Genomic DNA, 12,113 nt, shown 5'->3' on the forward strand with positions numbered 1-12,113 from the left:
ATCTTAGATCCTAGGACAGAGCCCCAGCATCAGGCTTCCTGCTTGGTGGGGAGTTGGCTTCTCCTTCTCTTTGCCCCTTCCCCATCTCATGCTTTTTTTTCCTCTCATATAAATAAAATAAAATAGATTATGTAAATTTAATGAGCTAACAAATATAAAGTACCCAGAATAGTGACTGAAAAATGAATGGTAAACACTCAACAAATGCTAGCCATTATTAGTACAATTATGAACCTGTGGCAGAATGACTTCTAAATTCATATTACTTATTTTAAAAATAAAGTATTACTAGGAAAGTAAGCAAAAAATGTTAGTCTAATTGAAAATACAAGTTAGTAAATGTACTTATTATGCATTTTAAAAATGATTTTTATATAAAAAAGAAAGACAAGGTAGGTGGCAAGTTTTAAACCAAAAATGAACTTTCACAAAAAGAATAAGCTTTAGAAAACTTTTTAAAAATATACTGAAATAAAAATTTATTCAAAAGCAATAAAGTAACAGCTTCTATGAAGTATGAGCTACATGTAATAAACACAGTACCAAAAATCTCATTTTTCATCACATCAATATCTTCATTTAATTACAAATTTTCTCCCTGGAATAATGCAAAAAAAAAAAAAGATTAGCTTTTGAAATATCCTTGTATTAACTTAGCATTAATGTCTACTATAATAATCAGGAGCATAAATAAAGCAAGAATGGGAAATATTTACTCAATTAAGAAATATGAATCAGGGAAAGTCAATAATGGACCACATGGATTATAAAAAGCAAGTAATTCTGGTTGAGGGGCATTGGGAGGGAGTGCAAAGTTAAACTAAATTTATTTATAAAACAAAAACAGGGGGCAGCCTGGGTGGCTCATTGGTTTAACGCCACCTTTGGCCCAGGGTGTGATCCTGGGGACCTGGAATCAAGTCCCGCGTTGGGCTCCCTGCATGGAGTCTGCTTCTCCCTCTGCCTGTGTCTCTGCCTCTCTCTCTCTCTCTCTCTCTATCTCTCATGAATAAATAAATAAAATCTTTTTTTAAAAAAGGCAAAACAAAAACAGAAGACGTTAAGTAAGATATTTAGACACTGGTGTCACATTATGGTTTTGACTGAGGGCACATTAAGGAAGGGAGATGAAGGGCTACATGAAAAAAAGTGAAAAAGAAAAGGAAAAAAAGCAGGAAAGGGAAATAATGATAGAAATGTTTGCACAAAGAAACAGCACAACATAGAGAAGTAGAAAAATACAGGGAAAAGGCCCAGGAGTTGTTGTTGTTGTTGGTTTTTTTTGTTTGTTTGTTTTGTTTTTTTTTTAAAGAGAGAAAAGGAGAGCAAGGGGAGGGGCAGAGGGAGAAAGAGAATCTTAAGCAGGCTCTACACCCAGCACAGAGCCTGACTCTGGGCTTGATCTCATGACCCTGAGATCATGACCTGAGCTGAAATCAAAGAGCCACCCAGGACCCGAGGCCCAGGAGATACTAAAAATACAGGTCAAATACTCTTGTCGTATCCTGGTCTTTACTTATTAGGCCAGGGATTTGAAAATGTTACCATGTCCTTAGGTATTACCTTTAATCCTACTTCACCTTCTTTCCATCTCTGTTTTCCCTACAGCTGACTTTCTCAATTCTTATTTTTCATCTTATTGCATGGCATATGGACCACATTCGTAAAATGGTCCTACTACTTTTCCTTTTTGGAAATAAGATAGATATAAACAATACTTCTTATAACTTCGTATTAAACTGTGAATTAGCTAATTAATCAGTAATCACAGCACAGTATTCCACCATTCAAATCTCAAACAAGAGTTTTTAACTTGATGTCTGTGAACTCCTTGATAATGTGTCCAAAATTTTGTGCATATGCAATTTTTTGTGATTTCTGAAGCTTTTGTCCGTAGCTTTATTGTGAATGGAACTGGCAACATAGTTAACTTTTAGAAAAATCATTATTTGGGTTACAACAGTAAAAGAGCTAACACTTATTAAATACTTCTCACACAGTAATTTCTAGGTTTTTTTCTGCTGTATCAGTGGACTTTAAAATTGCACACTTTGGAGCAGGGCTGGATTAAGACCAACTAATGCCCTCAACACAGCCCAACAGTGATGCCCCCTAACCCATCCATTGCTTAAAATAAAGAGCTTCAGGGTTCTTTACACAAATCAGTACATGACATAAATGCCAATTGGTTAAGTGGAACTCACACCATAGTCAGAAAAAAATGTAATACCTTCATATCAAACTTAGCCCCGAGTCAGTCACTCACTATACCAAAGAAAAAAGATACATTAACAGTGCACATTAAATTGCAACATAGCAGATAAAGACAATTACAAAACAATTTCCTACACTTAAGTGTGGCAGTGAAAGAGTAAAGGGCATGATAGCCAGGGCCAAAAACTGTGGTGTTCCCCTTCTCTTGGTGCCCTGAACTCAAGCTTATTTTCCTCAAAGGTTAATCCAGGGCTGCTTTGGAGTCTTTGCATAAGCAGACATGTAAAGAGGTGAACAAGTAAGTAACTGGTTAAAGGTCAGACACAATCCACCTTTTTTTAAAATTTTTATTTATTTATGATAGTCACAGAGAGAGAGAGAGGCAGAGACACAGGCAGAGGGAGAAGCAGGCTCCATGCACCGGGAGCCCGACGTGGGATTTGATCCCGGGTCTCCAGGATCGCGCGCGCCCTGGGCCAAAGGCAGGCGCTAAACCGCTGTGCCACCCAGGAATCCCCACAATCCACCTTTAATCAGATAAATTCTCTTTATACCTGACTGACATATTTGGGTTTCTTTATAACATTATATTTAAATAATAGGTTCCTTGGCTTAAAAAAAAAGTTTAAAATTTCTACTTTTAAAACACCAAGGAACACCTGGGTGGTTCAGCAGTTGAACATCTGCCTTTGGCCCAGGGTGTGATCCTGGAGTCCCAGAACTGGGTCCCACCATCGGGCTCCCTGCATGGAGCCTGCTTCTCCCTCTGCCTGTGTCTCCACCTCTCTTTCTCTCTCTCTCTCTTTCTCTCCCTCTCTGTCTCTCATATAATAAATAAAAAAATCTTAAAAAACAAAACAAAACAATGGAATGTCATACTTTAGTGTGGGTGAAATGAGCTAAGGGCTGGAAATGGCCAATAGATCAAGGTTCTACAACCCAATTTAAAATATGTCAAGTTTTATATTTATTAATGCAATATACATGTAAATGACCATGAAGTTAGTCTGTCAAATCATAGCAAGTCAGAGTTTCTTTCAATGATAGTAGTCTTGCTCTGAATTTTCTCACCTTATGTTAAAACAAACACTCCCAAAAAAACACTGGGGGGAAACAAAGGAGTCCCTACAGAGGAAGTATTGAGATGTTTTCAGTTATCTCTCTCTTAAGAGTAAAGTTAAAATGCAAGTAATGATCATCCAAAAATTGAATAAAACCCACAGATGAGCATTTGTCAAGCATCAGTCCAGTATGGGTTCCAAAGGTGTACAGAACGGAGTTCTGAGCAACCCAAAGAACCAGCCGCTTTTGTCGAAGACAAAATTAAACCAAGACAGGTAATGCAATTGAGGCTCATGAGCTATGAAGCCCACGTGAGATTAACATTGAGTACTGACTGTGGTTAGTACATTTAAAACTCAGTAGAGCATTAAAACTAGATGTGAACAGAATTTAGCTTTGGCTGGAATTTCTAAAAAACTGGATTTAGAATTTTGCATATTTTAATTTCGCTCTGAGCTTCCATTACAACATAATAAGTATAATGACTTGAATTATTTAAATGCATCTGTTTATTCCAATAACCTACACAGTGAGAAATCATCCCACCAATCAGTTATGTAGTAACTTTTAAGTCCTAAACTCTTAATCTCTAATTGATTAAGCAGGTACAAGACCAAACTATGTAAACAGTGCTGAAGAAACTATAGACACAACTATGTAATCAGTATAACAAAAGTAGTTCAGAACATTCCGATCAACAGGAGTCCAGGGCTGGAAGTCTTCCCAGAGAATTCTACCCACACATTTAAGAAGAACGAATACCCATTCTTCTGAAGCAGTTTCAAAAATAGAAGTGGAAGGAAAACTTCCAAACTCTTTCTATGAGGCCAGCATTACCGTGATCCCAAAACCAGACTAAGATTCTACCAAAAAGGAAAATTACAGAGCAATATCCTCGATGAACATGGATGCCAAAGTATTCACCAAGATACTAGCCAACAGGATCCAACAGTACATTATTAGAAGGATTATTCACCACTACCAGGTGGAATTTATTCCTGGGCTGCAGGGGTGGTTCAACACCTGCAAATCAACGTGATACATCACATTAATAAAAGAAAGGACAAGAACCATATGATCCTCTCAATAGATGCAGAAAACGCATTTGACAAAATAAGCCTCCTTTCTTGATTAAAACTCTGAAGAGTATATGGAAAGAAGGAACACCTCAATATCATAAAAGCCATTATCAAAAACCCACAGCAAATATCCTTCTCAATGGGGAAAAATTGAGAGCTTTTCCCCTAAGGTCAGGAACATGATAGGGATGCTCACTCTTACCACTGTTGTTCAACATAGTGCTAGAAGTCTTAGCCTCAGCAATCAGACAACAAAAAGAAAAAAAAGGCATCTGAATTGGCAAAGAAGTCAAACTCACTCTTTGCAGATGACATGACACTCTTAGGTGGAAAATCTAAAGACTCCACCCAAAATTGCTAGAACTCATACAAGATTTCAGCAATGTGGCAGGATATAAAATCAATGCACAGAAATAAGTTGCATTTCTATATACTAACAATAAGATAGAAGAAGAGGAATTAAGGAAGCAATCCCATTTACAATAGCACCAAAAACCGTAAGATACCTAGGAATAAACCTAACCAAAGAGCCAAAGGGTTTATACTCTGAAAACAATAGAACATTCATGAAATAAATTGATAAAGACACAAAGAAATGGAAAAATGTTCCATGCTCATGGATTGGAAGAACAGACATATATATTTTTAATTTTATTTATTTATTCATAGAGACACAGAGAGAGGCAGAGACAAAGGCAGAGGGAGAAGCAGGCTCCATGCGGGGAACCCGACATGGGACTCGATCCTGGGTCTCCAGGATCACACCCCGGGCTGCAGGCGGCACTAAACCGCTGCGCCACCGGGGCTGCCCAGAACAGATACTGTTAAAATGTCTATGCTATCCAAAGCAATCTATACATTCAATGTAATCCATATCAAAATACCATCAACTTTTATCACAGAGCTGGAACAAATAATCCTAAATATTGTATGGAACCAGAATAGACCCCAAATAGCCAAAGGAATGTTGAAAAAGAAAACCAAAGCTGGGGGCAACACAATTCTGGACTTCAAACTATATTACAAAGCTGTAATCATCAAGACAGTATGGTACTGGCACAAAAACACATAGATCAATGGAACAGAATAGAGAACCGAGAACTCTACAGTCAACTAATCTTCAACAAAGCAGGAAAGAATATCCAATGGAAAAAGTCTCTTCAACAAATGGTTTTGGGATAGTTGGACAGCCACATGCAGAAGAATGAAACTGGACCATTTTCTTACACCATACCCAAAAAGAGACTCAAAATGGATTAAAGACCTAAATGTGATAAAGGAATCCATCAAAATCCTAGAGGAGAACACAGGCAGCAACCTCTGTGACCTCAGCCACAGCAACTTCTTACTAGACACATCTCCAAAGCCAAGGGAGACAAAGGCAAAAGTGAACTACTGGGACTTCATCAAGATAAAAAGCTTTTGTGCAGCAAAAGAAACAGCTGACAAAATCAAAAGACAGCTAAAAGACTGGGAGAAGACATTTGTAAACTTCTTATCAGATAGAGGGCTAGTATCCGAAATCTATAAAGAATTTATCAAACTCCACACCGAAAGAACAAATAATCCAATCAAGAAATGGGCAGAAGACATGAACAGACCTTTCTCCAAAGAAGACATACAAATGACCAACAGACGCATGAAAAAATGCTCAACATCACTTGGCATCAGGGAAATACAAATCAAAACCACAATAAGATTCTACCTCACACCAGTCAGAATGGCTAAAATTAACAGGTCAGGAAACAAAAGATGTTGGCGAGGATGCAGAGAAAGGGGAACCCTCATACACTATTGGTGGGAAGGCAAGCTGGTGCAGCCACTCTGAAAAACATATGGAGGTTCCTCAAAAAGTTGAAAATAGAGCTACCCTATGACCCAGCAATTGCACTACGAGGTATCTACCACAAAGATAGAAATATAGCGATCAGGACATCTGCACCCCAATGTTTATAACAATGTACATCAACAGATGATGGATAAGGAAGATGGGGTACACACACACAAACACACACTGGAATACTATTCAGCCATCAACAAAATGAAATCTTGTCATTTGCAAAGACATGGATGGAACTAGAGGGTATCATGCTAAGTATAAGAAGTCAGTCAGAGAGAGACAATTATATGATCTCACTCATGTGGAATTTAAGAAAGAACACAGAGGATCATAGGGGAAGGGAGGGAAAATTAAGACAAACCATAAGAGACTCTTAATCATAGGAAACACACTGATGGTTGCTGGAGGGAAGGGAGGTGGGGGGATGGGGTAACTAGGTGGTAGGCATTAAGGAGGGCACATGATGTAATGAGCAGGTGTTATAGAAGACTGATGAATCACTGACCTCTACCTCTGAAACTAATAATACACTATATGTTAATTGAACTTAAATTTTAAAAAAAGTAGTTAAGAACAAAGACTCATCTACATAATGAGGAGAATAATAGTACCCACTACAATAGAACTATTTGGTACTATTAAAGTAATAATACCAATCAATAAAAATTAAATGAGTCAATGTAAAGCATTTATTTTTATTTTTTAAAGATTTTACTCACTTGAGAGAGCACACAAGGAGAGGGAGAAGCAGACCCCCTGCAGAATGGGGAGCCCAATGCAGGCCTTGATCCCAGGACTCCAAGATCATGACCTGAGCTGAAGTCTGACACCAAACTGACTGAGCCACCTAGGCAGGTGTCCCTTATGCAAGCATTTAAAATAGTGCCTGGCATATAGTAAATGCAATATATTACCATGATTACAATCTGTCACTGTACTAATCAAGTTTATCCTATATAAAAATAAGTTCTATTTATCAGAAATACTGTTGCACATCTAAGATACTAGGGCCATTAGAATATTCTCAAAGAAAGCAGTACTTCCCCCTGAGGAACATTCTGAAAACTTGTGATAGTTCTTTTTGGTTGTCACTGTGATGGGGAGATCCTTTTGCTGGCATATAACCAAAAGGACAAAACATGCCAGATATATCTTTAGGGCCATTTTACCAAACAAAACATCCTACTAGACTTCCCTAGTCCATTTATATTTTCTCATTTTCCAAGATAACTATTTAATATACCTTTCCAGTCCTTAATCCTCTAGCACCTTACCCTGCCATAGCTCATAGTCTTACTAAGAAAACCTTCACTAAGAAAATAAAGGCAATCAATAAAAAATTGCTCCTTTCTCACCAAATCTACACCATGTGTTTCTGCACCCATATATTGTACTTTATCACTACAGTGGATTAACTCTTCTTTTATCCAAGGCCAAATCTACTCCTCTGCTGGATTTTATCTCCTTCAGCCTACCTTAAGAATTTTACTCTTACTCTGTGATTATCAGTTTTCCTTTCTATCAGATCATTCCCACCAATCAAATGTTGTTTTATCTCTTATGCTAAAAAAAAAAAAAAAGAAGTAAACAAAACCAAAAAACTCTCTTGACATTACATCTCCCTCATTTCTTTACATCAAAAGAGTTGCCTGTTTTTGGTGTTTTCATTTCTTCTCCTCCTATTCTCTGCTGATCACACTCTAACCAGGCTTTATTCTATTACCCTGAAGCCATTCTCATAAATGTCATCAACAGCTTGCATATTACCAAATACAAAAATTATTAATCCTCACTTTATTTAGCAACATTTGATCTCTTTTCTGAAACATGTGATATGTTTCCTTATTTCTTCCTCCTGTTTAAATCTCAGTTAGCTTTATTGGATCCTCAACTTCTTGAATGTTAAAAGTAATTTTTAAAAAAGATTTTATTTATTTATTCATGAGAGACACACACAGAGACAGAGACATAGGCAGAGAGAGAAGCAGGCTCCCTGCAGGGAGACCAATGTGAGACTTGATCCTGGGACTCCAGGATCACGACCTGAGCCAAAGGTAGATGCTCCACTGCTGAGCCACCCAGGCATCCTGCTAAAAGTAATTTAGCCTTACTAAATTAAGCTTAATTTGGGGGCAGCTTTTTTCTACTTCCACTAATTCCCTTGACTTAATCCAGCATTATGGTTTTAGCAATCATCTATATGCTGATACCTAAATTTGTAACTTCAGCCTCTTTAACTCAATCATTTGTTTGGCATCTTCATTTGGATATCTAACAGAAATCTCTAATATATCAAATGTTAATTTTTTGAACTTTCCATGCTTTCAAATCTGCTCATCTCATAGTATTCCCCAACTGAATAAAAGCTCAGTTACTCTTGCCAAAATCTTTGGAGTCTTCCTTGACTACTATTTCGCTCAAGACCTACATAAAACCTCCAGCTTCAAAATATATTCAGAAATGGAACTATTCTCAACACTTCCACATCTATCCTTTTGCCTACTCCAAATCATCTCTTGCCTAGGTTATTATACATAGCCTCCTAAATGGGTCTGCTCTTATTCCTTTATCATCCATTCTTTCTAAAACAGCCAGACTGATCCTTTAAACACATAAATCAGATAAGTGTCACTTCCCTAAGGAGAACCCTCCAATGGCTTCCCATCACACTTCAAATAAAATTGAAAGTTCTTGTAGGAGGTACAAGACTGCTAGAGTACCCCCACCCCCCACCATCATCTCTTATCTCCTACTATTTTCCCTCTTGTTTATACCAAACCAGCAAGACACCTGCTAGCTGGTTTTTGTACATGTCAGGCAGGCTACTACCACAGAACTTTAGTACTTGTTGTTCCCTTTCTTCCAATGCTCTTCCTTCAGATACTGAGATAGCTTACTTCCTTACTTCCTACAGGTCTCTGATCAAATGTCACCTTCTTGAGACACCTTCCCTGACTACCCTATTTAAACAGTACCCCCGTCACACTGCATGCTCTTATTTCCACCTAGCATTAGAGCATATGTCTATTTACTTGTTTACTGATGGTCTCCCCACTGAAATGTAAGCTCTATTTGGACAGGGTCTTAGTCATTTTTGTTTATTTCTATAACCCTAGTGCCTGGTGTATAGTAGATACTCAATTAATAATGAAATGGCTGAATAAATGATAAAAAATAAACACAATTATAGTTTTAAAGGCTAGATGAAAACTAATTCTATCAGGCATTATACATGATTGCCTTATACCATCTAACTTGCTTACTATACACTTGAGATTTCGTGTGTAAATTTTATTTTACCAATACAAATATTATTTTTTTAGTTTTCTGTGTATAAGCAGTAAATTAAGCTCTTTTTAATGTGGAGAAATAAAAAGGTCTAACAGTCTTTGTCTTGGATCCATGCTAAAAACGCTTGTTAAATTTTTTAGGCCACCAATGCTAGTTTGATGTGTTTGAAAATGAAACAAGCATTTGAGAAAAGCTGGATTTCCCTGAAGAGATTATTTCTATATGCAAATTATAGACTAAATGTTTATAAAAATGTTGAGGGGCACGTGGGTGGTCAGTGGGGCACTTGGTGGCTCAGCTGGTTAAGGGTCTGCCCTTTGGCTCAGGTCATGATCTTGGAGTCCTAGGATCAAGTTCTAAATAGGGCTCAGCAGGGAGTCTGCTGGTCCCTCTCCCTGTGCCCCTCCCCCCTGTTCGTGTGCACACACACTCTGTCTCTGTCTCTCTCCTCTCAAATAAATAAATCTTTTAAAAAATGTTTAGTGTCTGTAATGTATGTGTAATAGGGACAGAACTGCCAATTCAGTATGATACGCTCAAGGAATAATGGGAGTAGATAAATCATGTAAATGAGATACTCTGCTACTGTGGAAGTCTGTGAGCAAAGCAAAGGTCACCTTACTAGTTTTTTACTAGAACGGTTTCCAGGAAGTCTAGAAACAACTAATTTTGGAGATCCAAAAACATTTTCCAATGCAGCTAGCTCCTGAATAACATGGGTTGACTTTTGACTAACAGGTTTGAACTGCACAGGTCCCTTTTTTTTTTTTCTTTTTTTTTTAGATTTATTCATGAGAGACACAGAGAGACAGAGAGAGAGGCAGAGACACAGGCAGAGGGAGAAGCAGGCTCCATGCAGGGAGCCTGATGTGGGACTTGATCCCGAGGCCTCCAGTATCCGGCCCTGGGCTGAAGGCGGCACTAAACCGCTGAGCCACCAGGGCTGCCCCCAGGTCCACTTTTATGCTAATTTTTTCAATGTATTTGTTTTCTTGGAGAATTGCAACAATTAAAAAAAGTCACAGAAGAACCTCACAGCCTAGAAATATCAAAAAATTAAGAAAAGGTATGTCATACATACATAAAATACACATAAGTCTATTATAAAAAAGTTAAGATTCATCAAAATTTACACACATACAGACTGCATATGGCATCATCTGCAGTTGAAATATAAACAAATGTAAATATACAGTATTAAATAACTGCATAAAATTAAATGTAGTACTACTGTAATAATCTTGCAGGCACCACCTGTTGCTATTGTGGTAAGCTCAAGTGTTGTATTGCTTAGAACACTATATGATGTTAATCACCTCCATCTCTCCAGCAAATTACATACTGCAATAAAAAAGTGACTTCTTGCAGTTCTCACATGTTTTTTCTGGTGTTTAGTACAATACCATAAACTTTTTTTTTTTAAAGATTTTATTTATTCATGAGACCTACAGAAAGAGAGAGAGGCAGAGACACAGGCAGAGGGAGAAGCAGGCTCCCCCCTGGGAGCCTGATGTTGGACCCAATCCCAGGACCCCAGGATCACAACCTGAGCCAAAGGTAGACACTCGACCACTGAGCCACCCAGGTGTTCCCATAAACTTTTAAAAAATATCCAGGGACCCATACAAAGTGCTGCTAGTGATGTTGGAAGTACTCTCAAGAAGCAGAAAAGAGTCATGGCATTACAAGAAAAAATTGAATTGCTTGGTATGTATTGTAGACTGAGGTTTGCAGCTGTGCTTACCCACCATTTCAAGATAAGTGAATCCAGTATAAGGACCATCGTAAAAAAAGAAAAAGAAATTGGTGAAGCCATCACTGCAATTACGCTAGCAGATATGAAAACCTTGCACCTTTTATCTTGTGTTAAAAATGCAACTTTATGTGATTATAAGACCTGTTGTAAGAAAGGCATGCCTGGAGGCTTTAATACAATTCAAGGAAAAGCAAAGTCATTATATGACAACTTAGAGCAAAGGAAAGGTGAAGGATCTAAAGCTGTAGAATTTAAAGCCAACAAAGTATGGTTTGATAATTTTAGAAATAGGTTTGGCCAAAAAATGTCAAGGTAAAGCAAACCAGCTTCTGCTGACCAAGAAGCAGCTGACAGTTCCTGGATATCATCAAGAAAATTACTGAGGAGAAAGGATATCTGTCTGAATAGGTTTTTAATACAGTCAAAAATTTCCTGTTCTGGACAAAAATGCCTCAAAGGACATTTATTTTTATGACATGGACCCTTCTATGATATGGGCACGGAACCACAGGCAAATGGTAGAAGAAGGATTGGTAATGTATAAAAACATTTTTAAAGAAATGCAAAAGCAAAAAAAAAAAAAATCACAGAGAAACTCTAATGTATTTTCATAAAGTTACACCAAATGTGTCTGCTTCTCCTGCCTCTTCTTCCACCTCCTCTACCCCTTCAGCCTCTGCTACCCTTTAAGACAGCAAGACCAACCCCTCCTTTTTCTCAGCCTACTCAATGTGAAGACAAGGATGAAGATCTTTATAATTCTCTCCACTTAACAAATAATAACCATGCCATACTATTAATAAACTTATCTGTTGTGTGTTTTCATGTGAAAATCTAATAATGTAGAACAAGAACTGTATGAGACATTTCT

The 12,113-nt window shown here is 37.6% G+C and overlaps 1 protein-coding gene across 15 annotated transcripts in view; it reads right to left on the reverse strand.

Annotated features, from left to right (window-relative positions):
* Positions 1–464: 464 nt before the first annotated feature.
* CCDC18 (coiled-coil domain containing 18) overlaps positions 465–12,113 on the reverse strand; it is a 101,717-nt gene continuing 90,068 nt past the window's right edge. For 14 of the 15 annotated variants that reach the window (XM_038541333.1, XM_038541326.1, XM_038541327.1 and 11 more), the window contains one exon: positions 465–598. In XM_038541333.1, the coding sequence (XP_038397261.1) occupies positions 584–598 (15 nt within the window). In that variant the 3' untranslated portion in view covers positions 465–583. Of the gene's footprint in view, positions 599–2,230; positions 2,266–12,113 lie in introns of all 15 variants that reach the window. The other variant, XM_038541321.1, reaches the window with a different exon arrangement.

Source organism: Canis lupus, chromosome 6, assembly GCF_011100685.1.
Source record: "Canis lupus familiaris isolate Mischka breed German Shepherd chromosome 6, alternate assembly UU_Cfam_GSD_1.0, whole genome shotgun sequence".
Lineage (NCBI taxonomy): Eukaryota > Metazoa > Chordata > Mammalia > Carnivora > Canidae > Canis > Canis lupus.